Consider the following 27,949-nt stretch of genomic DNA (forward strand, 5'->3'; position numbering starts at 1 on the left):
TATACAAGCACAAACAGAACAGATTTCCGTGCATTAATAAAAGTTGTAATGTATATTAAAATGTTTTATTACAACAAGTATCTGAAAAGAGCCACCCAAAAATCAAGACATGTTTTGTCAGTAGGCATCTGATTACCAAGAGCTTAAGGCAGGTGGGCAGCATTCTCCTCTCGCTGCGACATTAGAGAAATTCTGTGCAAGGCAGAAATTGAACAAACTCCCCTGGGAAGAGAGAGAAGGGACTGTTCTCTGCCAGCAATACAGACAGGCAGCAGTAGGCAAAGCTAGTACAGCTGTGTGGATAATGAATGACTCCATAGGTCCAATCTATTTCCTGCGTCATAAAACTCAGATAAGCATCAGTGTCCAAAGACTTGGGCTGCTCTTGCAAGACCGAGACCAGTCCAGGATTCTGAGCATTGTACATCTTACGCTTGGTACCAAAAGAGTAGTCCCACTTTGCACCAACATTGCAAGTGAAAGCGGATGCATCCTTTTGCTTTCTAAGCTTCTGAAAGAAAGACGGCCCCATAAGCACGTGCGCCCTTCTCCAACAAAGACATTGCAAAATGTCTTGCATGCCAAAATGTACGCTTAGCGTGCAAAGCTGGTCGCTCAGCTTATAGTTTCAGTTGCACATGTAATTTAATGTAATAATTGGAAACTAATTGGTATCAACGATAAATCACTGGCTATGATAGATCGTAATTGGCAATACCTAGCAGTTACCTGCACAATAGTTCATGCCCGAAGTCCATCACCGGGGGGAGGGGGGGAGGGACCTGGGAGGGGCACTGGCAGGTCAGGGGCACGCCCAGCACGTAAGCGCACAGGTTACAGAACACTAACATTTAGAGGCCTCACACCAGCCACTGAGCTAGTAAGCGCTTGTGTCATTCCAGAAGGATAACAGCACAAGGAATTACTGCTCGGCGCACATCGCCCCGATACCTAACATAGGCGATCTGTGATGATGTAATCGATGCAGATGCTGCCATGTGGAACTTCCATTCCTTTCTGCAATAACTGAATTAAAAAGAACGAATCCCTTTAAATAGAGCAGTCACACCATTCAGAAACTGCACTGCCATGTTACTATACAGTAATTCTGTAAATTTTCACCTGGAAAAGGTTCAAAAGTCGTTAAGGAGGAGTGTAAGCCTTACTGCCACTGAACAATGTACTGTGGTCCTCAATGGATTAGATTTTTAATCACAGAGAAGAACAAAATAAAGATGACAAAGAGTGGACTCCATCTGGTAATTAGAAAATCCATCCCACATTCTTTCATGAGTCCATGCTGCAGGATGTACCGGCTACAGGATCTGAAGAAGCACTGTCGACCATCAGGCTTTTGCGGCTTCCAAATACTTTTTGCACTGCAACAGAAACAAGTAGAGAATCAAGGACTGAATGGCGGGATGGAGAGGAGGGTGCCTCTAGGGGAGGGAACAGCATCGTCACTGTAATGGCCCTTACCCGCAGCAACACTGCTTATATCCCAGACTCTGAGTCCTTCTCTCTGGCCCCCAAAGGCGTACACAAAAGGTAAGTCAGGGCAGCAGGCACTGCAGAAAAGAACGCTCTGTAAAAGAAACACAAAACAGAGAAGGGCATTAACCTCATGTAATGGACTGCCCAACCATGAGGTAGATTCAAAGGGCTTTACCTTTTATGCAGATTTTGTTTATGCAGGTTTTGTTTATGCAGATTTTGTTCACAAGTTTTACCTGACCAAACCTCAAGACAATTACAATTTCAAATTTGTCAAATAACTCTTAAAAAGACACAATTATTTGACAAATTTGTAACCCAAGCTTCCTAATAGCTTTTTAAATAGTACATGTATTGTGTACATTCTAGAGATTGATGTATATTCGTTGCATGTTCAGCCTTATCTGCTGTGAACTGCCTAGAACCATTCGTGGTCTGGCGGTATATAAGAATAAATGATTATTATTAATAATACAAATGAAGCTTTGGAGTAATATGTACGAGAGTGTAGTACACAAAGGCAATTGCAGAGAAACACAGAAGAAACGATGGCGTTTGCAAGGGTCCTAGAGCTCATGAAGGAGTGGAAAGCACCAGACTCCAGGGAGAGGTTGGACTATTCAGGAATGCTTAACCCAGGCAAGGCACCACCTACGTAATTCCCCTATGTTTTATCCCTTCTTCGTTCTCTTTCCTTCCTATATTGATTGTAATTCCTCCCTTTACTTTCCTCTCTCTCTCAGTAAGTCAGTGTTTCCCCCAATAATTGTTTGTCTCCCCTATTTTTTATTGTACATTGCTTTGAAATTCTGAAAAGTGATTTTATCAAATTTTAAATAAACTTGGACTAGTTCCACAGTGCAGTAATGCAGACGCTCCATTATAAAATGTGAATCATCACTGTATGTGAAGGAAACCCCCCCCAAAGTAATGTGCTTGATATGTGTCAAAACCAGACATATCGTGGTGTCACTTTACCATTTTCATGTCTCGAGAATGCACCAAACTTGGTCTGTCTCCCAGAATGTCCCAAACCTTCACATGTTTGTCTGCAGAGCAGGTAACAAGGCATCCCTGGATTTGACTACTTAACTCCAGTCCTAGCAAAACAGATGGGAAAGATCCATTAGCTCTTATTCACCGTTATATGCAGGTGTCTCTGCCTGACACAGGATCTAAGCTCTGGCCTAGACCCTCACAGCTCTGCTTCTCTATCTGAATATACAAGACTCGAGGCATCATATCAAACCCTAGATTACATTAGAGTTGTCTCAAATAGCTCCCTACAAAGACAGCCCAAATGGTAACAAAACTCTTACATCAGTCTTTGAAAGAGTGAAATCTTCAATTGGCATTTAAAAACTATAGTTCAGTCAACATTTTTCTCTCTAGGGTAATCTGCTCCATTAGTCTGACGTAACCCTACTGAAGCCAGCCTTAAATCCCTTTCCTTCCATGGCCTGGGAAGGTTTATAGATATGAATTCTAGTTGAAAGGTATTGCACAGCACCTTAAATATTGTGTGCAATTCTGGACAAAAGAACTAAAAAAGGAAAAGACAGACGACGACAGTGTAGCAAGTCAGAAAGAAATATCTAATATAATAAAGCCCTAAGCGCGCATGCGCACTCCCACCTGCGTGCTCCCGTTTTCCATGAGCTGTAGGGACCCGCAGGTAGGAGTGCACATGCGTGTGGCAGTGCGAAGCCTGTCTGATGCGGCGGCTCTTGCAGTCTCAAGGATGTGAACTAGCCAGGGCAACGTCAGTGGGCACATGAACGGACTTTAATTGCTGCCTCCCAGGCTTCTCCTCCTGCTCCAGCTGGGCCCGCTTAAAAAAAAACAAAAACAAAAACCCAGAGCTCGCTTCGGGTCTGGCAAGGGCTGCGAGTCCTGAAACCTTCCGATTCTAGCAGCGTCTGCAGCACTCTACACACGCTGCTTTGGGGCCTTCTATTGAAGGCCCTGAAGCAGCAGTGTGTAGAGTGCTGCAGACGCTGCTGGAATCGGAAGATTAGGCGGGACTGCAGGAAGGGGGGGGCGGTAAGGGACTAAGGGAGCCGGCCAGACCGCGGGAAGGGAAAGGGGGGGGGTAGGGGAAACGCTGCTGCTGCACAGGGAAGTGGTGTGGGGGGAGGGAAATGGAGGGGGAGGGAATCCTGCTGTGGCTGCTGCACAGGGAAGTGGTGGGAGAGAAATGCTGCTGCATAGGAGGCAGGGAGAGAGACAGATAGAAAGAAAAGAAGAAAGACACAGGGACAGGGAGAGACACAGAAAGACAGACAAAGGGGGCCAGGGAGAGAGACAGACAGCGGGAGGGAGAGAGAGACAGAAATAAAGACACACAGACATATATTCTAGCACCCGTTAATGTAACGGGCTAAAATACTAGTGTAAAGAATAAAAAGACAAAAAAAATAGAAGAATTAGAAAAGAGGATAAAGGGAAGTTTGAACAGGCTGGGACTCTTCAGCTTTGAAAAGAGACAGGTAGGAAGATATGACAAATGTCAATAACATCATAACTGGAATGGATAAATGCAAGCTGAGTATTGGTCTTTCAGGAATGACAGACTAGAAGACAGTTCCTTTAAAACAAATACCAGAAACTATTTTTTTTTTTCAAATCAATGCACAATTAAATTCTGGAATTCATTACCAGGGGATGTGATAAAAGCATATTGTGTAACTGGGTTTAAAAAAGATTTGGACAAGTTCTGGATGAAAATGCTGTAAACCATTACTAAGGTAGGTTTGAGGAAGCAAGCATCATGAAATTTCGCTACTTTAAGAAGCAGGTAGGGGAGGCAAAGATCTGCTGACAAAAAGGTACAGTCAGATGGAGCAGTTCAAATGTTTTGAGTTTCTATATAAACATAAAACCATTTACAAATCTATAAAATTAGAGACCCATCTGTGGACAGATCAACATATAAAAACAAACAAACAAAATATATATATATATATATATAAATTATAAAAACAAATTTATACAAATAAAAAATTAAATTTTAAGACAAAACAGAAATGAACACCAATACTAAATCAATTTTGTAAATGCATGTAAAAAATTCAGAAAGATGTAACCCATCAATAAATATCTAACACAATGCATCCACTTTTGTAATTTTGCATTTAAATGAAGGAAAAAAACCTCAGTAAAAAAAAACAAACCATGAATATAAGAACAAATATAAAATGAGAAAACAGAGCAAAGATAGTCATGAGAATTAAAGGTCAAGTGAATATGTACATGGAGGGTATCAAAATGCTTCGTGGGAACAGAGTCCAATCAGGCTTCTTGGGATCCCATTTCTATGAATATGTCCAACGTGTGGGGGCTAAAAATAATAAGAACCCATGTATTTGCATTTGGAATGCATGTCTGTGAGAGATTGTAGCACTACCACAATGGTTCAACAAGGAAATCTCGGATCTCATTAAAAAGAAAAAAGAAGCATTTATCACCTACAAACATCTTGGGAAAAAGGAGGCAAAAGAAGACTATCTGGCCAGATCTAAGGCTGTCAAACAGGCAGTCAGGGAAGCCAAACTTCGAATAGAGGAAGATCTAGCACAGAACATTAAAAAAGGGGACAAATCCTTTTTCAGGTACATTAGCGACAGGAAGAGAAACAAAAATGGGATAGAACGCCTTAGGCAATCAGACGGAAACTACGCAGATTCTGATACTACCAAGGCAGAACTGCTAAACGAATACTTCTGCTCAGTATTCATCTGTGAAGCACTGGGAGCTGGTCCACAACTACAGATAAGAGACAGCCAAAATGACCTGTTTCATGATTACGAGTTTACACCCAGTAGCGTCTACCACGAACTTTCAAGACTCAAAGTAGACAAAGCCATGGGACCAGACAATCTACACCCCAGGGTACTCAGAGAGCTGAGTGAAGTTCTGGCTGAACCACTATCCGTGCTCTTCAATCTTTCCATGCGCACGGGAAAAGTACCCCTAGACTGGAAAACAGCTAACGTAATTCCACTCCACAAAAAGGGCTGCAGAACAGAGACAGAAAATTACAGACTGGTGAGTCTTACATCCATAGTGTGCAAACTCATGGAAACACTGATCAAACAGAATCTTGACAAAATTCTAGACGAAGAAAATTTACGTGATCCACACCAACACGGATTTACCAGGGGAAGGTCCTGCCAAACTAATCTGATTGACTTCTTTGACTGGGTGACCAGTCATCTGGATGCCGGGGAGTCCCTGGACGTGATATATTTGGACTTCAGCAAAGCTTTTGATAGCGTCCCACACCGCAGGCTGTTGAACAAACTAAAATCAATGGGATTAGGGGATACATTCACTAAATGGGTAAGGGATTGGCTAGATGGTAGGCTTCAGAGGGTGATGGTAAACGGTACCCCCTCCAAAACGTCAGCAGTGACGAGTGGAGTACCTCAGGGCTCCGTCTTAGGGCCGATTCTATTCAATTTATTCATAGGAGATTTGACCCAAGGGCTTAGAGGAAAGGTATCACTGTTTGCCGACGACGCCAAACTATGCAACATAGTAGACAAAAGCAGTGTACCTGACTTTATGACGCAGGACCTACGGCAGCTGGAACAGTGGTCATCAACTTGGTAGCTAGGCTTCAATGCTAAAAAATGTAAAGTAATGCACCTAGACAAAAAAAATCCACACAGAACTTACACACTAAATGGTGAAACCTTGTCCAGGACCACGGTGGAACGTGATTTAGGAGCGATCATTAGCAATGATATGAAGGCTGCCATTCATGTGGAGAAGGCTTCGTCCAAGGCAAGACAAATGATAGGCTGCATCCGTAGGGGTTTTGTCAGCAGAAAACCTGAAGTCATAATGCCACTGTACAGATCCATGGTGAGACCTCATCTCGAGTATTGTGTTCAATTCTGGAGACCACACTACCGGAAAGATGTGTTGAGAGTTGAGTCGGTTCAGCGAATGGCTACCAGGATGGTCTTGGGGCTCAGGGATCTCACATATGAAGAAAGGTTAAAAAAACTGCGGATGTACTCACTGGAGGAGCGAAGAGAGAGGGGGGACATGATTGAGACCTTTAAATATATCACGGGGCGTATAGAGGTGAAAGATGATATCTTCAGTCTTACAGGGCCCTCGGTAACCAGAGGACACTCGCTGAAAATCAGGGGAGGGAAATTTCAAGGTGATGCTAGGAAGTACTTCTTCACCGAAAGGGTGGTCGATCATTGGAACGAGCTGCCTCAGCAGGTGATTGAGGCCAACAGCGTGTCAGATTTTAAGAGAAAATGGGATATTCATGTGGGATCTATAGGGGAGTAAGAATCAGGGAGTGGGTCATTGGTATGGGCAGACTCGATGGGCTATGGCCCTTTTCTGCCGTCAATTTCTATGTTTCTATGTTTCTACCCGTTTATAGAAAGTCGTCAATTTCTCCTTCCAAACTCAACTTTCTAGATACCACAGTTTCCATCAACAATGGCTATATACAAACTTCTATACACAGGAAACTTGAAGACAGATGCAGCTTCCTCCACAACTCCAGCTTCCACATACAAAAAGAATCCATTATACACAGCCAAGCTGTATAATACCACCATATTTTCTCTGACCCAAAAGACAGAGAAACACCTCAAAACCCTGACTGAATCTTTCAAACAAAAAGGATACAACTCCAAAATCATTTCCAAGAATACTGCCTCCTCTTCTGAAATACCCAGAGAAAACCTACTGCAGTACAATGGCAAGACAACCACAAAATGAATCACCCTGATAGTGACATACAATCCAGAGCTGGAAAACAGAGAAAATTATAAGACCTACAACCTTTACTCCAGGAGGATGAATTACTGGTAGAAATAGCCCCAGCTCCACCCATGCTAGCTTTCCAACAGCCACTTAATCTGAAACAAAAACTATTAAAAAAAACCCCAAACAAACCCCCAAAACAAACTCCCAACATAAGTTCACAAAATGCCCATGCAATATACTAAAGTGAAAACTTTGCAAAAACATTTCACAGGACCTCATGGTCTCTCACATGGGAAAAACATTCCGCATAAGGGGTCCTTCATATGCTCATCTTCCAATGTGGTATATATCATTTGATGCAAAAAGTGTAAAGAAGGATGCTAGACTGGAGAAACAAGCCAGATGGAAAAGACTAGGATCAATTTACACAGATATCATATTAAAAATTGCAATGACAACCAGGATATCAGCTCTGTTGGACAACACTTTAGAAAACCAGAACACTGCATCAATGATTTTATGGTGAGACTACTAAAAGGGGCCAATCAGGTCTTAGGATTAGTAGGGATGGGTGGACCCACTATGCCTAAGGCCTGATTGGTCCAGGCTTCTAGAGCCTGGGCCCATCAGGCCTTAGATTTAGCGGGGATGGGCCGGGAAGGGGCGGGCCCGTCTCATTTCCACGAGGCGGGCCCGTCGGCTGGACGGCAGCAAGACACATCCAGCCGACCAACATGTAAAGGTTATTTGGGGGAGGGAGGTTAGTTTTGGGGAGGGGGGTTGTCAGGCTTTCTGGCAGGAGGATTGGGCATCCTCCTGCCCGCGATTACCAGTTTGGGGGGGAGGGGAGTTCCAGGGGGGTTCCGGCAGGAGGACTGGGCATCCTCCTGTTGGCGATGGGACAGGTGGCCGCGACTGCGGCCGCTATACTTATTGCAGCAGGGAGATCCCTTGCTGCCATAAGTATAGCGACCGCGTCTACTTACAATTTAGACCAGCATTTTGCTGGCCTACATTTTAAGCGTCTCTTCCTCTACTAGGGAGACACGTAGGGCCGCCTAGGTTCGCCTAAGGCCCTTAGGCGAGCTTAGGCATCTTGCGGGTCTCCCTAGGTTCCCGGAGGCGCCTTCAATATAGGCGGCCTGCCTGGGGAGCATTTTTTTTAAAAACATGCATCCCGATTGGCTGATTAGACAGCTGTAGGACGCCTACAGCTGCCTAAAATCGGGACGCACTTTGGAGAATCAGGCCCTAAGTGCCCAATAGAACTTAGCGTGACTTAGCACGGCTTTTTCTTATGCTAACATCGGGGATCCTGAGTGACTTCTGACTACATAAGCAAACAAATCAAACCAATAACTCACCAGATATTTCTCCATCGTGTGCCTTCAGTGTGAATAGTGGCTTATCTGAGCGGGCATCAAGACAGTACAGGAAGCCATCCTCTGTGCTAGCCTGAGATTAATCACAGTCAGAGTACACGTTAATAAAGAAGAAAAGGGACCCGGTGGAAAGGCAGAAAGAGCCACACCTTTAAGAGACATATCCCAGAGACAACTGAATGTTGAAGACAAGGATGGAAAAGTACAGGGAACACCTACCAACAGATTACATGGAGAGAAATGGTTCCATGCAACTCGCTCCACCTGCCCACTGAATCTCCAACGGCGATGGTTTCCCTGAGGGTTTCGGCAGTCATACAGGATGGCAGACCTAAGAGCAAATCCAAAAGTTCATTCGCATTGAAAGTCATCACCAAAGAAATCAAGCAAATGAATAGTGAGCAAGCTAAACAAACAAGGATGGGGAGGAAAGTGGGGGCACAGCAGCAGAGGAGAGTGAGCTTGCAGATGAGAACCAGGCCCAAAACATTGGGTACCAGGAGAGGAGAATTCAAATTTCAACCCAGGTATGGAGGGAGGTGGTCTTCTTGCATTGCCAATGGTGAGATTTTCTGTAGATGACAAGCCAGGAGTCCTATGATGACTTTTGCATCTTCAATCAATAATAGAATATTTTTCATTTTTCGCATTTGACCAAACACTAAAATATGCCATTTAGTACAGCTCTAATAAGAATCCATTTACAGTGTCTTATGCGCAAAAATGTTATGCAATTACTGTGTAATGAAAACCAAGGCACTAACTCAATCTAATTTGAATGAAGAATACTCTCATATACCAGTCAGTTTCAGCAAGACGTTACCTCACTGCTTTGCCAAACTTCATTCAGTACAGTTAAACGTTATTTTTAGTTCCTTAGCGGGCCACCACGCACTCAACTCATTTCATTGTGCGGGGCTTTATGCACCCTTTCGTCACTGGACCCATAAATTTTGTATGCGTTTTTATAAATATTAATTTTACCTTCATTTATTTAAATATAAATATGCTAAAAGTACTTAGCTTATATTAGATGCTAGTCGGGAGGGTAGAAACATCAGTCATCCAACATGTTTCGCCCGTCACAGGGCTTTATCAAGGCAAGGGAGAGGGAGCCTTGATAAAGCCCTGTGACGGGCGAAACATGTTGGATGACTGATGAGTGGGAGGGAGCCTTGATAAAGCCCTGTGACGGGCGAAACATGTTGGATGACTGATGAGTGGGAGAGGGAGCCTTGATAAAGCCCTGTGACGGGCGAAACATGTTGGATGACTGATGAGTGGGAGGGAGCCTTGATAAAGCCCTGTGACGGGCGAAACATGTTGGATGACTGATGAGTGGGAGAGGGAGCCTTGATAAAGCCCTGTGACGGGCGAAACATGTTGGATGACTGATGAGTGGGAGAGGGAGCCTTGATAAAGCCCTGTGACGGGCGAAACATGTTGGATGACTGATGAGTGGGAGAGGGAGCCTTGATAAAGCCCTGTGACGGGCGAAACATGTTGGATGACTGATGAGTGGGAGAGGGAGCCTTGATAAAGCCCTGTGACGGGCGAAACATGTTGGATGACTGATGTTTCTACCCTCCCGACTAGTGTCTAATATAAGCTAAGTACTTTTAGCATATTTATATTTAAATAAATGAAGGTAAAATTTATATTTATAAAAACGCATTCAAAATTTATGGGTCCAGTGACGAAAGGGTGCATAAAGCCCCGCACAATGAAATGAGTTGAGTGCGTGGTGGCCCGCTAAGGAACTAAAAATAACGTTTAACTGTACTGAATGAAGTTTGGCAAAGCAGTGAGGTAACGTCTTGCTGAAACTGACTGGTATATGAAATTACTGTGTGCATGTTTAATATGACTGCTGCAGACTTAGAAAATCCTTACTGTACCTGGATGTACCAGTATTTGGTTGCACAAGCAGTCAGTGGGTTGGGCCACAAATTCACTTTGTGTCTCTGGTTTTCAATAGTTTTTTGGGGGTTTGGGATCTGAGTTTGTATATTAGTATGTATAATCTGCTTTCATCATAGACAGAGTAGAAATGTTAAATAAATAACTGAAAAGGTTTCCGCCAAATCACTTTCCTTTGGATAACAAACAGGACAATTGGGTCAGGGTGTGTGGATGGAAAGGAATCCTTAATGTATATTCCTTACTTATCATAGGATCCAGAGACCAGAGTCTGGGGCTCAAATGGATGAAACTTTAGCGTTTGAACCTGAAAAATGATAAGAAATTCATGACATGAGGTTTATTCCACACTCACCAACACGAACGGGAGAGATTCAGGATGGGGAAGCAGAAACGTGTCTCACTAGGCTATGTACCGGGGGTTTGCTTAGGGAGGACACACAGATGGTGAGGCCACTAGCAGTATGGGATACAGTGCCCGGGCAGGTTTGAGAAGGAGAAAAGGATGGAGAGAAAACTGTGAGTCTTGCTATGGAATGGGGGAGGGGAGTATCTTTGAAAGGAGGCAGAGAATAATGGGAATGAACCTGCCAGGAGGTAGGGAAAGAGGGGGGGGGGGCAGCCACAGCCAGGAGAAAGCTGAGGGCATCAGATCATGGTCTTATCACAGGGGAATTCTACACAAGAAATTGCAGATATAGAGAAAAATAGACTTTTTTTTTTTTAATTTCTTTATTCTTTTTCAAACTTACATCAAGTGCACAAAAAGAACAACATGAAATACTATCGTACAACACTTGAACATCATACATTATATTCTTAATATGTAAATTAATTAAAAACCCTCCCATCTTTCTATACAATCATTAGAACTATCATATTCCTTCAAAATTTCAATTTCGCTACATCTTATCTTCCAATCCCCCTACCCCCCCTATGTATATTATCAAAGAAAAATGATGCCTATTCACTACAAAAATCAACCATCGGTCTCCATATCTTAAAAAAAAATTTATAACTTCCTTTCTGTATTGCAATTGCTCTTTCCATCTTGTAAATATGACACAGGGAATTCCACCAAAACGTAAGAATTTTACTTTTTTTTTTTTTTTTTAACAGAATTCCCCAAGTTTCTGAAGGTGACATCCTCCAAGCTGCATGGGGGAGGGCAAGCGAGGGGTGAGGTACAGAATGCGACACCCCCAGGCGGTAGAAGGTAGATGTCAAGGGTGAGGTAGAAAAGGTTAACATCCCCTACTGTGTGGGGGGGGAAGCATCATGTTAGAGATGAGGTACAGAAGGTGACACCCCCAGGCTGCTGGGTAAAGGTCTAAGCCCTGAAAAAGGAGAAGCAGAGGTGTTCAGTAGCAAGAAATAGCATCATGAAGTCAGCAAACCTTGTCTTTGTGCAGTGCTATGTCTGCAGCTGGTCTTCCCAAACTCATGTCCCAGAGGATGATACTGCTGTCGGCTGAAGCACTGGCCAATACATTCCTGATACACAGAGAAAAAGGACAAAAAATGCATTTCACAATGGATGCTTGTAGAGAACACTGAAGATGCTGGTCCTTGTTCTATATCAATCACATTAACACGGTTCTCCTACTCATGCCAAGTCGGACGCTGCTTTTTCAAAGTCAGCTTCCTGTTTATGAACACGTTACCTCCTGTAACAGGAGCAAATCAAATTGTTAAAAGTTCAAAGTTGCCTTTAATGTCATAGTCAGACATTAAATTTCTTTTTTGGGGGACAACAGCTAACATGAGTGGACCCTCCCCTCCCAACATAAAAAATTAAAAACACCCTGCCAGCTAAAGCACAACAGTCAATGGCACCATAAGCATGCCCGCAAGCCACAGCAGCCGAGCGCGCATGCTTAAGAGACGCATAGTAAGGATCACTGTCTAATGCTGAAAGTTTACAAAATCCAATGCCTGGGTGTCCTCGCAGCTCCGAGAACCAGGCGGCTGGTATTCAACCGGCAGCTTTGGCTCTGAATATCTGGTTATTTTTGAGCCAGTTAACACAAAGCCACTTAAGTCAATATTGAGCGCCTACGTGGCCGTGGATTAGTGCATAAAGATAGGACAGACATAGGCGGTTCCATTTGCACACTGAACTTGGCCACTTAAGGGCCGAAAATCATCACTTAAGCGGAAAAGTGTTGACTCTGCTTCCAGAATTTCACCATCACAGCCGGCTTCGTTAGGTGCCAACTGCAAATTTCAGCAGCACTTAGTGGCTAGCCCAGACCAAGCGATGTCATTGGTCAGTGGTTGGCCAAATTGCTTTGAATATCATCTGGCAAGGTACCAGAGTTAGATTGAAGTATTTCCCCAGAGTACTCGATTACTATTCAATGTATTGTAAACAGATTCATAAGAACATAAGCAATGCCTCCGCTGGGTCAGACCTGAGGTCCATCATGCCCAGCAGTCCGCACACGCAGCGGCCCAACAGGTCCAGGTCCTTTATCTATACCCCTCTATCCCCTTTTCCAGCAGGAAATTGTCCAATCCATTCTTGAACCCCAGTACCGTACGCTGCTCTATTATACCCTCTGGAAGCGCATTCCAGGAGTCCACCACACGTTGGGTAAAGAAGAACTTCCTAGCATTCGTTTTGAATCTGTCCCCTTTCAACTTTTTCAAATGCCCTCTTGTTCTTTTATTTTTCAAAAGTTTGAAGAATCTGTCCCTCTCCATTCTCTCTATGCCTTTCATGATCTTGTAAGTCTCTATCATATCCCCTCTAAGTCTTGTCTTCTCCAGGGAAAAGAGTCCCAGTTTCTCTAATCTCTCAGCGTATGAAAGAATCTCCAATGTTAGTGTTCCCGCTAAGGTGCGCTGGCCTGCGCTCGCGCACAAAATATTACATCGCAGCGCAAAGTTTCTCTTCACAGCGCACACACGCGTCGCAAAGGTAAGGGGAGGTAAGGTAAGGGGACGCATTGGGGGGATTGCACTTCCCCACAATTGCCATGCTTCGGTTCCTCTTCTTCCTTCCTTCCTCCCCCCCCCCCCCGCGGGACCCTGCGGCACCATCAACTCTTACTCCCTCTAATGTCGGCCCTCCCCCTTTGGATCGCTATTATTTTAAATGTTATAGCCGCGGAGCTGTATCCATCAGTGGAGATGTCTAACCTCGGCCTGCCCCGGAACTCTTACTGCAACAGTGACTTCCTGTTCCTGCCTAGACGGGCGGCTGCTGCAGTAAGAGTTCCGGGGCAGGCCGAGGTTAGACATCTCCACTGATGGATACAGCTCCGCGGCTATAACATTTAAAATAATAGCGATCCAAAGGGGGAGGGGAGAAGGTGCGAGGAAGTCTGGAGCTGCAGGGCCGACATTAGAGGGAGTAAGAGTTGATGGTGCCGCAGGGTCCCGCGGGGGGGGGGGGGGAGGAAGGAAGGAAGAAGAGGAACCGAAGCATGGCAATTGTGGGGAAGTGTAGAGCTGCAGGGAAGAGTGTTGCGGTACCCAGCTGGAGGGAGAAGGAAGATGAGGGAGGGAATTAAAGGAGATGCCAGGGCTTGGAGCATAGGAGGAAGGTATGCCAGTCTAAGGGAAAAGGAAGGGGGAGATGTGAGAGCATGGAGGGGGAGCGAAAGATGGAAGAAAAGGAAAGGAGAGAGATGCCAGAGAATCAGGGAAGGGGAGATACCAGACTATGAGGAGAGGTGTGGGAGAGGGAAGGCGAGGAGAGAGATGCCAGACCAATGGGGTGAAAGGAGAGATGGAAGGGGGAGGCATACAGTTTCTGGAAGGGGCATAGAAGGAGAGAAGATGCCATATAGGGGAAGAGAGACGGCAGACAGTGAATGGAAGGAAGAGAGTTACAAGAAGATGAGGAAAGGAGAAACCACAGAAGACAAAGGTAGAAAAAAATTTCTATTTATTTATTGCTTTAGGAGACATGTGTCACTGTTTCTGTGAAGCATTGTATGCAGAGTCCAGCTTCTTGCTGGTTCAATTTAACCTTTGTCTATGTATTTTTATTTTATCCCCCCTTTTACAAAACTGTGAAGCGTTTTTAGCACCAGCCTTGGTGGTAGCAGCTCTGATGCTCAGAATTTTATGAGCATCAGAGCTGTTACCTCCGTAGCTAAAATCCACACTACAGTTTTGTAAAAGAGGGAGGGGTTAGTTTGTGATTACATATTCCTTACTAGGCGAAGGTGTTTTCTGTGTTCTGTGTGTTCGAAAGACATGGTTTTCTGTTAGGATTGACGGTGTAGGATTGATCTGTGCTGGTCTGGCTTGTTTAGTTTTACAATGGGTGTATTGATGTACTGCTCACTGCAATATGTAAGATGCTGCCTTTTCCTAGGTACTCATGTGTGACGTGTGGTTTGTTACTAAAAATCATGTTTTTCTTACAGATGGGGGGGGGGTGCCAAAAAATGATGGGCCCCGGATGTTACCAGAAAGCTGGCGTAGCAAAAACTTCTAAGTTTTGAGTATTTAACCCTCCCACAATCTCACGGGCACTCGTTTCAAGTTTATTGAGATTTTGATTTAAACGCAATATCAAATATTTTCAATGCGTATAACAAAAATAAATTTGGGGAAATAAATAAAACCATTTGAACCAGTGTTCCCGCTAAGCTGCGCTGGCGTGCGCTGGCGCACAAAATATTACATCGCAGCGCACACGTTTCTCGTCACAGCGCACGATCGGAAGAGGTGTACGGCAGATGGCAGGGCGGCGAGAGGAGAATCGGGCGAGTTGGCTCATAACTTGCTGGCGCCCGATATTTTTGGCTCACGGTGAAAAATGTTTGCTCACAACACCCGCCCGCTTAGAGGGAACACTGATCTCCATACCTTTTATCAGATGTGTCGCTCTCCTCTGAACCCTCTCGAGTAACGCCATATCCTTCTTAAGGTACGGCGACCAATATTGGACTCCAGATGCGGACACACCATCGCCCGATACAATGGCAGGATAACTTCTTTTGTTCTGATTGTAATACTCTTCTTGATTATATCTAGCATTCTATTTGCTCTCTTAGCAGCCGCTGCGCACTGTGCCGTCGGCTTCATTGTCATGTCCACCATTACCCCCAAGTCCCTTTCTTGGGTACTCTCATTCAATAACATCCCCCCCCCCCCCACTGTATAGTTGTACCTCGGGTTTCTGCTTCCCACGTGTAATACTTTACATTTCTCTACATTGAACTTCATCTGCCATCTCGTCGCCCACTCCCCTAATTTGTTCAGGTCCCTTTGTAAATCTTCGCAGTCCTCTTTAGTCCGAGCTCCACTAAATAGTTTGGTGTTCTCTGCAAATTTTATTATCTCACACTTCGTCCCTGTTTCTAGATCATTTATAAATATATTAAATAGCAGCGGCCCGAGCACCGACCCCTGCGGAACACCACTTGTGACCCTCCTCCAGTCCGAGTAGTGGCCCTTCACTCCTACCCTCTGTTTCCTACCCGCCAACCAGTTTCTGATCCGTCAGTGTATGTCTCCTTCCACCCCATGGTTCTTCAGTTTCCGAAGTAAGCGTTCATGGGGTACCTTGTCAAAGGTTTTTTGGAAATCTAGATATATGATGTCTATGGGGGTCTCCTCTGTCCATCTGTTTGTTAATTCCTTCAAAGAAGTGCAATAGGTCCGTTAGGCACGATCTCCCCTTGCAGAAACCATGTTGGCTGGTTATCAGAAGTTTGTTTCTTTCAAAATGTTCATCGATGTTGTCTTTTATCAGTGCTTCCGCCATTTTCTCCAGAAACGAGGTCAGACTCACCGGTCTGTAGTTTCCTGGGTTACCTTTTGATCCCTTCATGAAAAGGTGGTTTATAATTCCCAATAAATAATAAATGAATAAAATAAATAATTATGAGGAGATTAAGCCAATTAGCAATCAATATCAAATCAATGCTATGACAATGCAATTTGTTCCTGGGCAGGAGATGACCAATGTGCTTGTGGTTTTCAGTTCCCCACTAAAAGAGTAATTTATGATGAGCTATTCCACGCCTCATTTTGGTATGTCTTGGCTGAGTCAAACAGTCCTGGAGGATCTCTCGTGTAGCCTTTGACTAGTGCTCCAGAAAAAGCCAGATGCAAGGTTACCGTTAAAACGATACTGTAAATGCTTCAGGCACTGCTATACGCTGCAAATTAAGTTGCATTATTTTGTTATTCTTTAAATGAGAGAAATCGTTCCAAATATTTTTACCTGATCAGTTTGTTCCACGAAAGGTCAAGAACAGCATCTGAGTGGCCCTCGGGTGTGCCCTCTGCACCTGCGTCCTGTGAACAGATAGAGAAAAGACCTTAGGGAATAGAGAATGACACGGTGACAAAATTCATCACCGTTCCCGTCCCCGCGGATAACTGCGGTAAACCATCTTCATGTCATTTTTTAAGGAGAGAGGGAAGAATCAGAGTATGAATGGCCACAACCACTGACCCGCAAGCTTTGCTTTGAAGAATGCTGGTGTAGAAGGACTGAGGCTGAAATAGACACTAAAAAATGACATGGGATTATTTCCCGCGGTTATCCGCGGGGACGGGGACGGTGATGAATTTTGTCACCGTGTCATTCTCTATTAGGGATCATGCGACATTTCTAGCCAGCCTTCTGCAGTCCAGTATAAAGTCAGATGGATCACAGGTTGCATTAGCCAACATGGCTGCAGCTCTGCTGGCTTTGATAATAAAGATACAGTCCAATTTCACCCCGTCTAAAGATCTTCATTGGTGACCAATTCACGCTAGAAGCTGTTTAAGATTCTCCTCATAACGTACAAAGTACCACATTCAGATCTCCCCCATTATCCTTCCACCCTATTAACTCCCCGTCAGCTTCTTTTGCAATGTATTCTCAGATGCGAATCAGTCACCTCTGCTTCTTCCCGCCCACCGTCACCTGGATGTAAATTCCCTACTGAAATTTTCACCTACTGAAATTCCCAAAACCACCAGCCAAAAAAAAACCTTTGTATTTGCCCAAGCTTTGGAGATTTGTGAAGCGACTCTAAGGAAGGAATCTATCAACATTTTCTCTCTCCCCCAAAATGTAAGTTCCACATGTATTCTCTCTCTCAAATTATTTTAAATTGTTGTCCTTCAGGCCTAAAGGCTTTATTCAAATGGGAAAATAACCTAAACGAAGCTAAAAATATCATCAAGGCATTTTTTTTGTCTTATAAGGGCCCCCATTCACCCTACGGGTAGGTTCCCAGATGCTCTTCCCATCCTTCTCCAGAACATTTCTTATGGTACCAGTATGATTCTTAGTAAATCGGAGCCATGTGACGCCAAAACTACCCCACTATTCTTGTGAGATTTTGAGATCTACTTAGGAGTTTGGCCAGTGCACAGCACAGAGTTGCCAAGAATTGTGAAAGCCCAAAAGAAAACAGACTATCTGCTCTGGATATGGTATGAGATGAGAGCACACCTCTAGTGAAGGTGAGAAGACATCAAGCTGGGGTGGGGGGGAAGGAGGGAGAGCCTGGTTGAAAGGGACAAGTTGTCGAATGCCAGCTAGGGGTTAAAAAGCACATTTGGGGAAGTGTGGTAAAAAGAGACCACATTACAGCTACTCATATTTGCTTCACGTCTGTTTGAATCAGACTACATGTTGAATTGAACTGAAATACCAGCCAAAAACAAATACAACCTGATCAGCAGCCATATGAGAATAAGATTTCCAAATCCTAGAGGGATCAAATCCAAAACTATTCAAGTTTCAAGTTTATTTAAAATTTCTTATACTGCCTAATCAAACCTTCTAGGCGGTGTAGAAAATCGTTAAAAACATTTGTTAGCTAGAATACAGTTTGAAAAGACAAAACATCATCAGGAATAATAATGACTTTCAGAGACATATAAAAACATTAACAAAAGGGAAAGAAGGGCTGGAGAAAGAAAACATGTAAGGAAAAAAACGATTAGGAGGGATGCTGATGGGAAAATGCTTCTAGGTTCTAGGTCATCCTTAAAAGGACTGGCCCCTCCCTTCGCCTAAAAGCCCTTGTTTTGGACTTTGGGACTTAGGCTTTTTTTAGGTTGATTATATGGTGTAAGTTTAGACGTAGTGGTGGTCTGGGCGTTCAAACAGCTGAACGTAGAGGCAGGCCATTATCAAAAAACTTCCTTTTGGACGTTTGTTTTGATAATGGACATTTTCCCTGCTTCTACTTTCAACATTTAAGGCCTTAGGTCAAAAAGGGACTTGGACGGGTTTTTTTTATTATGCCCCTCCACCTATTTGGAAAATACCTAACTCCCTTCCCACTAAACAGGCAATGATCACCAGATACCAAACAAGAAGGGGGGAGACATAATCGAGACGTTCAAATATGTCACAGGCTGTATCGAGGTGGAAGAGGATCTCTTTTTCCTTAAAGGACCCACGGCAACAAGAGGGCATCGGTTGAAAATCAGGAGTGGGAAATTTATGGCGACACCAGAAAATATTTCTTCACCGAAAGGGTGGCTGATCGCTGGAATAATCTTCCACAACAGGTAATTGAGGCAAGCAGCGTGCCAGATTTTAAGAAAAGATGGGATTGGCATGTGGGATCTCTTCATGGAGGTAGTTAGGGGGTGGGCCATTAGTGTGGGCAGACTAGATGGGCCGTGGCCCTTTTCTGCCGTCATGTTCTATGTTTCTAAACCATCTCTCCTATCTCGATAGATGACCAAGCTCCCTACAAACCAGGAAAGTGACACCTATACCAGAATCCATAATATCAAAATTATAACATCAGAAATAGCCAATCATTTCTCCAAACCACATGCCATAATCATATGCCACATGGACACAACCAATTCATCTGTGTGAAGAACCCTAATGAAGTAATATGATCCCTGGCCAGGCTCTTCCTAATTGTAAATCACATTGAACTCCTTCTGGGGCATATTAACGATCCATAAATACTAATGTAATGTAATATTACACTTTTTATTGGAACCTAAACAGAATGCACTGATTTGCTTTCTAAATAGGAAAACGCCATTCACCTTGCTTTTTTTCTTCTTCTTTTTGGTTTTCTTGTTGCCAAGTGAAAAAACTGGCTCCAAGCAGTCCACTAAATCCAGGTCCCAAATGTCGATAACTGGAGTCATGTTACCAACAGCCACATAGTTACCTGCCACAGAAGGAGAGACCAATTCAACAGGCTTCATAGCTGGTCTGGGTTTCTTTATCCACAATAAATACAATCAGATAGCCTAGAATCTAAACAAGTTTGTGGCCCTGATGTGTCACTAGGCCAAAATAGCATTTCACATTTCGCCCACATGGTCACCTCTGTTCACTGAGCACACAATGAGATGGGATCACGTTTGCCCATTGCTACTTCAATTGTATGTATTTCAAAATCTTATACTTCACAAATGTGAATGGCTTTTTACCTCTGTATGACAGCTAGATTGTAAATGGCAGGACGAATTATATTGCTTGATACGACCGTCTTCTGCTGCTCACGATTTTAAAATAGAACCATCAACTGGATTCCTTTAAAGCAGGGGATCTCAACCCAGTCAGGTTTTCAGGATACCTACTATGAATATGCATGAGAAAGTTGCATGCACTATTTCCATTGTATGCAAATCTCTCTCGTGCATATTTATTAAGGGAACCCTAAAACCTGACTGGATGATTTTGTCCCGAGGACCGATTTGAGCAACCCTGCTTTAAGGCTTATGATTCCCACATTTCAGAAGGCCACCCAACCTCCTAAGAGTGTCTTCTCCTGTCTCACCCACCACAAGTTCTGCACCCCAGTCGATCGGTATTGCCTGCCATCAGATACCTGAGACTTCCTCCGGATTGGGATCAAAGTTCAGCCACTCCACACATAAGGGGTACGCAGGCAAGAGGATGTCATGATGTACGTAAAATGAGTCCTCTTCATGATTATAAACTAGGAGGAGAGAAATTTCAGTCCATTACAGGTAAATACAATGTGTCTGTCACCTTGTACATAGATCACAATCACCCTCTCTCTTCCATTATCTATTATGTTGCAATGTTATGTTTAAGGCTTCTAGTTAGATTCAGCTTAGGCCTTATATTCAATTAGAAATTCAGCTAATAAACACTGATTAATTAGCCCTGATGGAAAACAAGTGTTTTTTGGATAAACACCAGTTCTTTTTCACCCCTTTTCCAGGCTCGTTTCACATCCTTCACTTAGTTTGTGTCCCTTTTCTTCACTAACTCCTCTAAATGACACAAATGTACACAGCAACAATATCCATGGTGCAAAAATGCTGGAAAATAACCAGGAATTTACAGGGGACAATATTCAGCAGACAGCGTTTCTTTATTTAGTGCCAGGCCCTACTGCATTGCAAACCCATTCCATTTATCTGTGGGATTTCTACAAAATCATAGAAGCAGGAAAAAATGAAACCAGAGAAAGACCATGTGGCCTATCTAGTCTGTTTGTCCATACCATCCACTATCCCTTCTTCTCCCTCAGACACCCTTGTCCCAAGCTTTCTTGAGTTTAGAACATATAATTTTATTTGTATACTGCAATACAGCGTGAAGTTCGATGAGGTTAACAGGAATCCTCTATCTTATCTCCCATCTCCCGCCTTTCCTCCAAAGTATACAGATTGAGATCTTTAAGTCCATCCTCATATGCATATACTATGACAAAGACCACTGACCATTTTGGTAGCCACTGTCTGAACTGACTCCATCCTTTTCATATCTTTTTGAAGGTGCGGTCTCCAGAATTGTACACAGTGCTCTAAATGAAGTCTCAGCAAAGACTTCTAGAGAGACTTTATGACCTCTTAAGGTCATTCCAAGCTCTCTTTATGCACAAGGACAGAGGGAACCAACACCACAGCAACGAAAGGAGATGTTCGCTACAGAATGACACAGGGACACATTTTCCCCTGTCCCCAAGGAAACTCATTTTCCCGTCCTGCGAGTTCTTTTCCTGTCCCTGCCCCATTCCTGCAAGCTCTGTCCTCATCTGCACAAGCCTTAAACACTTTAAAATCGTAAGTGTTTGAGGCTTGTGTGGTTAAGGCAGAGCTTACAGCGATAAAACTCAAGGGGGCAGGGACAAATTTGTCCCCTTGTCTTTTTCTAATTTGGACCACAAGGCAGGAGGAAGCAAGCAAACAAGTTGTATCAAGTTTCTTAAGATGCTTCAAGTCACCTTCCCTTGCCACAGCTCTCTCTGCCACACCAACTCACCATGCACCTCCAGGTTGCAATGGTCCTTCTCAGTCCTTCCACAAACCACCAAGTTATCACTGGGTTTGATGAAAAAATCTTCACGTTCATATTGATCCTAACAAGGGAAAAGTTGTTGAGAACCACAAAGATGTCATCCATTTCCTAACGCTTCCCCAACTGAAACACCAGCTTCTCTCTAGTAACTTTGCAACATTTCTACATCATTTACCAAAGCAGGAACTCAAAACATGGTTGATCAAGCAGATACATGCAGTTATTGCATTTCTATACAAAAATGACACTAAAGAGTTGGGAGAACGCCTGCTCATCTGGGGGTCAAACAATTCTCCAAAGTTTTTACAGAAGGGGATGAAAACTGGCATTGGCAAAAACCAGTGAAAAGGAAGTTGAAAACTGGCCACATTGGATGGGGAACAGAAGGGGTTCCAGAGGGAAAAAAGCCCCCTCCCCCTCCCAAAAATGGCCCACTGCATTTCAATAGGCAAAATTCCAGCTTTCAGCAGCACAGAACTAAGTTAAGGTCAAATGCAGTAGCGACAGAATTTGCTTCTGTCTCTACCCTCTCCACCCCCCCAAAACCACCCCTTCAAACTAACTCCCAGGTCATCAGAACCCCCTCCCAAACTCTACCCCCATAAATCTTTCAGCAATCTAAAATTCCCCTCCCCCCACAGACACAACACATGCACAGCACAGACAAAAACACATACAAACACACAAAAACTAGGCTTTTTTTCTCCTCCCTTTCTGCGCTCTGTCACATCCTTTCTTATTGAAATTTTAGATTATATACTGCCTTGATTTTATTTGAAAGGCAGTATAACTAGTGTGAAATAAACCTAAAGCTAAATAATTCATTATTGGTTATGGAAAATGAATTTATTCATTCTGATCCATATTTCCTTTGTCATTGTTTAATTGTATTATGAAAACTAATGACTGAAAACAACTTCCCTATGAAGAACGGCCAAAACAGCTAGGGCTCTTCAGCTTGGTAGGAGAGATGGCTGAGGGGAGATATGATAAGAGGACTATAAAATACTGAGTACAGTGGAATGGGTAGACATGAAATCACTTCTGCTTACTCTTTCCAAATATACAAGGACTAGAGGGCATGCAATGAAGCTACTAAGTAATAAATTTAAAACAAATTGGAGAAAATAATTCACTCAACGTGTAACTAAACACTGGAATTCATTGCCAGAAAATGTGATAAAAGCAGTTAGCTTAGCAGGGTTAAAAAAAAAGACAACCCCCCCCCCCCCCCCCCCCCGTTTGGATAATTTCCTAAAAGTCCATAAGCCATTTATTAAGTTATTAAGATGGACTTGGGAATATTCACTGCTTATTTCTAGGATAAGCAACATAAAATCAGTTTTAACTCTTTTGGGATCTTGCCAGGTACTTGTGATCTGGATTGGTTACTACTGGAAAAAGGATACTGGGCTTAAAGGACCTTCAGTCTGTCCCAGTATGGCAACTCTTATGTTCTGCCTCAGTGTGGCCTTTTCTTATGTTCTCATATTCTCTGCCACCACACTAGGCGTCAATGTACAAGCAAAGAGGCTGCAATAAGTGTTATGAGGGAAATATTAGTGCTATCTCCTGATCATTTCTTGGTCAGACAATTTGTATACATATCCACAAAGTGGTGAAAAGGAAAAACAGGTAATGTACAAAAGAGAACAAAACACTATGAGAAGCAGATCTTCAGTGCAGCATCTGGTCACTGGCTGATCTACTTTCCTTCTCTTGTCCATCTACTTTGGTATGAGAATGTTCTCTGTACATTCAGGAGAAGCAATGAAAGATGCATTTCTGTACGTACTGTATCTTTCAGAGTGATATATGGGTCATGTTCATTGTTGCCATATACAGTGAGGCCTGCCAAGCTGTCGCCAAGTCTCGCAGCATCTGTAAGAAAGGAAAAGTTACTCAGAAGTAAAGGATATTTCTTCACACAACGTACAATTAAACTCTGGAATTCAATGCTGGAGAATGTGGCGAAATCATTTAGCTTAGCGGGGTTTAAAAAAGGCTTGGTTAACTTCCTAAAAGAGAAGTCCATAAGCCATTACTGAATGGACTTGGGGAAATCCTATAAACTCCTATCCCAGCCTACAAAACTCCTGATTCAGAGAAATTTACTGCCCTCTCCCCAGAGAGAAATTCACTACTCTCCCCCCACCCCACCAATATAATAAAGAAATTCACTGCACCAGATCCATCCTCTTCATCGTAATTCTCCAAATCGTATTCTGCAAGTTCTCGAGAGTTTGGCTGATCTTCCTCTTCCTCCAAGGAAGCACCTGTCTCAGCTGCCGCACATGTGTCATCCTCCAACACTCCACTATCTCCGCCTTCGTCATTTCCTTCATCATCGTCGTCATCAACTGCTCTACAGTGTAGACACATCCCTGCATAGATTACTTTAACATCTCATCCAACATTGCCAAGCACAAAGTCTCTTAGTAAGGCTCACAGGGAAGATAACAGAAGGAGAGCGTTCTGTAAGCATGAACAGTGCTGAGACTACATTCCTGGTACAGTTGAAAAAAACTAGCTACAACATGAAGAGAAGCAGTACAGACGTCTCTCATACACACAGAGAGAGTGGTGCAACCCTACACAGACAGACGCTGCCCTGCCACACTGAGGGGGGCAGCCATGCCAGCTTCACATACACTATCAGAGCAAATGTCTCCTCACATATACTCCAGTTACACTATAGATCTTAGAGCAGCACTACATGTGACCCCGACACACACAAGAACATTCCCTTCCTCCCCCCCCCCAAAAAAAAAACCAACACCACACACCCCTTTGCAGCTTTTCCAGTTATCCCAGCTGAGACCTGGCACCACCAGAAAACCAGAACCAGTCAATTATATTACCTGTCCTGTTACAGTTAAATCATTTGCATTCCACTATTGCCAACAAATAGTTCATAGTGGATTACAGTATATACAAAGAACTAGCAGTCCCCCACCCCCCCTTTACAAAGGCGTTTATCGCAGCGGGCTGTGGAAATCGCTCCAATGTTCATAGGGATTCAATGGGCGGAGTGTTTGCCACAAGGCAGTTGCTAACATGGGTAGATTAATTAAACTAGTATATAAATAATGGGATAATGTCTTATTTATGAACTACTAAGATTGAATTTCTAAAAAAAAAGTTTTGAGTGTTTTTACAAAAAATGGTAAGAATTAGTATAGAAGAGCAACTAAAATGGTTAAGGGGCTGGAGGAGTTTCCGTACAGCGAGAGATTGAAGAAACTGAGCCTCTTCTCCCTTGAAAAGAGGAGTCTGAGAGGGGACATGATCGAAACGTTCAAGATAATGAAGAGAATAGACTTAGTAGATAAAGACAGACTGTTCACCCTTTCCAAGGTAGGGAGAACGAGAGGGCACTCTCTCAAGCTGAAAGGGGATCGATTCCTTACAAACGTAAGGAAGTTCTTCTTCACCCAGAGAGTGCTGGAAAACTGGAACGCTCTTCCGGAGTATGTTATAGGGGAAAACACCCTCAAGGGATTCAAGACAGAGTTAGACAAGTTCCTGCTGAGCCAGAACGTACGCAGGTAAGGCTAGTCTCAGTTAGGACACTGGTCTTTGACCTAAGGGCCACCGCGGGAGCGGACTGCTGGGCACGATGGACCACTGGTCTGACCCAGCATCAGCAATTCTTATGTTCTTATGCATTTGAATTGGCAAAATTGACCATACAGAGGCAGCCTGATAAGGAAAGGAGATAGTAAACAACCTTTTAGATACAATTCCCTTTAAACTGGAGAATCGTAATGTTAAAGTACATTATAATATTACAAATGTTTCCAGAGAAGTTCACAAAATAAGCCATATAAATAAGAACAATCACAGTACAAGGAAAACTCACTCCAACAATATAACCCCTGGACAAATCCAAACCGCCTCCTAAGCGGTGCGCTCTCTTCAAGACTAACCTGAGCTTCTCTTTCGCTTCACAGATCAGTCGCTTCAGTTCCTCTTTGCTCAGTTCCACCTACAAATGTAAAAAAAAAAAAAAAATTCTCTCACCTACTACCAACTTTCAAAGACAAACGTGCGAGCGAGTTTACCCAGCAACAAGTTTGCTGGCAACACCAAAAAATGGTTGTACATGGTACATTTCACAGAACTCTGCTTACTTTAATTCCTTTTGTGAAATAAAACCCGACTCCTCCCTATGACAGACCTGAATTGATGCCTCCCAGCCTTCTCCCTTACTCTCCACCCCCCCCCCCACCACGATCATGTGAAGCTATTTCAGCTTCTTCCTCCTCTTCTGTCACTCAGCTTTTGAATGCTGATTTGAATCAAATGGCTATACCAGGACCCACAAGGTTCACCCAACAAACAAAGAGAAGGTAGGTCAGAGCTTAAACAGAATGCAAGAAAACCCCCGTGTCCCACTTCCTGTGACACTGCCCCAGGAAAAGCCTTGCTGGAGGTTAAACAGATTCCTTTCCAATCTCATCTCACCTTATCTGGAGACTGTTTAGCAATTCCTTGCTGCACCCAGCACACACAGGTAATCTGACAGCTCATGGTCCCTCGATGTCAACGTACCAAGTGCAGAATCTAAGTCAGAGAAAGAATAGTAATTTCCCCGATATCGTTAGCTGGTTATAGATTGCACACAAATCCTGTATCACTAGAGGTTTCTGTTTGTGTGTTAGGGTCCGTGGAGATAGCATATGGCTCACTTCCTGCCCTCACATTTATTATCCTCAGGCTCTTACTCATACATACAAGTAGGGGTGTCAAACTCAAATCCTGAGGGGCTGGAAACCTGTCAAGTTTCAGGAGATCCCTAATAAATATGCATCAGTTAGATGCATGTACTGCCTCTATTGAAAGACGATTTCTCAGTACAGATACTCTGAAAATGTAAATTGCAGTCATCCTACAGTAACTGTACTCAGAAACTTGCCTGGTTAGTGAACTGAATAAAACCTGGCTCCACCCAGGCACTAAGCGGATAGAACCATGGCACTCTGTGCTGAAATTCAGCAGCTCTATCTGGTTAAATGCTGCTGATATTAAGCGGTACAGCTGGTTGGCAGAATTTACCCAATTAGGATTCATTCCAACCAGTTAAATCCCATTGAATATCTAATACAACAGGTTTTAGCAGTCTGTTGGAAATGAGCAGAGAAAGAGATAAGAGTCAAAGACGACCCAAGTGTACAAGCTGAGATGCTGGACCGAGAAACAGAGGGAAGAGAGAGATGCTGTTCATATACAGAGAAAGGAGAAAGGAGGCAGAGAGATACTGCATTACTGGGAGGGAAATTGAAAGACTGTTACCCTCTATATATTTCAGTAACCTTTCACAAGAGAAAATCTTGTTACATGAAAAACAGAAGGAAACAATTTTAAGAAATAAAGTTAAAACAATAACGTAAATCTCTAACCCTTTCTTAGACCTCAATAAGAAGGGAGTGGACATACCACAATATTGGAGACATTTAAGGCATAGATAAAGGAAAAGCAACAGTGCGAGTAAATAAGCTCTTCATTTATATTCTATTTCCCAATCCTTAATGATGGTCTGGATAAAAAAAGGTATTTGTATGTGAAAGAGGTACTTGGTATTCTGTTTATACAGAGTTTCTGTGTAGAGATCTGTAGTTCTACTTGTTCTGTTTTATCTGTAGTAGGTGCTTTAGGAGAGGCACCAAGGCTGGCCCATTGCAGAGAATGAAATTCACCACCACAATGAGCAACAAAACCTCTCCACTACCAAACAAACCCTGAAAATAATCCAGAATCAAACGTCACAGAACAATAGTACTGATCCCTAAGATTTGAATGCCAACAATAGGCAGCATTACAAATATTGCAGCCCAAGTGGCACTACAACTGCCTGGTCTCGCCTAATGGCTTGGCTGGCCCTCAGGGGACAAACCCCAAAACTTCCCAGCTGCTAAAAAGGACAACCAGCAAAGCCTAAGCACCACTTGCAGAAAAAGTCAAAGCATGTGCTAGAAAGTGATAAGGAAGGAGAGAAATATTACTAAGAAGTTCTTTGCACGTCCAGAGCCCGTAAGTCCTCGAGCAGAAGCAACGCGGAGAAGAACCCCGAGTGAGGCTTGGAACGCCAGGAGCGATGCCATTGGAGCACTAGAAGGAGGCTTCAAATACACTGACAGACACTATTGGAGCACCAAAATGAGGCTTAGAATGGCCCGAGAAAGGCTTG

The 27,949-nt window shown here is 43.4% G+C and overlaps 1 protein-coding gene across 2 annotated transcripts; it reads right to left on the minus strand.

The window, feature by feature from the left end:
* Positions 1-39: 39 nt before the first annotated feature.
* On the minus strand, positions 40-27,909 carry PWP1 (PWP1 homolog, endonuclein). Of its 2 annotated transcripts, none has more exons than XM_033953380.1 (16): positions 27,765-27,909; positions 26,227-26,325; positions 25,689-25,747; positions 23,946-24,124; positions 23,555-23,640; positions 21,724-21,820; positions 20,318-20,428; positions 19,524-19,651; positions 16,729-16,802; positions 11,936-12,032; positions 10,784-10,845; positions 8,838-8,949; positions 8,601-8,691; positions 2,473-2,594; positions 1,480-1,585; positions 40-1,379 (listed from the first exon to the last, which is right to left on the minus strand). In XM_033953380.1, exons 2-16 carry the CDS (start codon positions 26,290-26,292, stop codon positions 1,288-1,290), a joined length of 1,482 nt encoding a protein of 493 aa, XP_033809271.1. In that variant the 5' UTR covers positions 26,293-26,325; positions 27,765-27,909; the 3' UTR covers positions 40-1,287. The 2 variants fall into 2 exon arrangements, with proteins under 2 accessions (XP_033809271.1, XP_033809272.1); XM_033953381.1 differs by lacking the exon at positions 27,765-27,909 and adding an exon at positions 27,199-27,693.
* Positions 27,910-27,949: the final 40 nt, after the last annotated feature.

The sequence above is a fragment of the Geotrypetes seraphini genome, chromosome 7 (assembly GCF_902459505.1).
Source record: "Geotrypetes seraphini chromosome 7, aGeoSer1.1, whole genome shotgun sequence".
NCBI lineage: Eukaryota > Metazoa > Chordata > Amphibia > Gymnophiona > Dermophiidae > Geotrypetes > Geotrypetes seraphini.

Excerpts from the sequence above, each read along its gene's own strand:
- PWP1 (XM_033953380.1), bottom strand. The coding sequence starts at position 26,292 with ATGAGCTGTCAGATTACCTGTGTGTGCTGGGTGCAGCAAGGAATTGCT. Across the intron at positions 25,748-26,226 it reads CTAAACAGTCTCCAGATAAG|GTGGAACTGAGCAAAGAGGA; the intron begins GTGAGATGAGAT and ends TTACATTTGTAG. Across the intron at positions 10,846-11,935 it reads TAGCACTGCACAAAGACAAG|GTTCAAACGCTAAAGTTTCA; the intron begins GTTTGCTGACTT and ends ATCATTTTTCAG.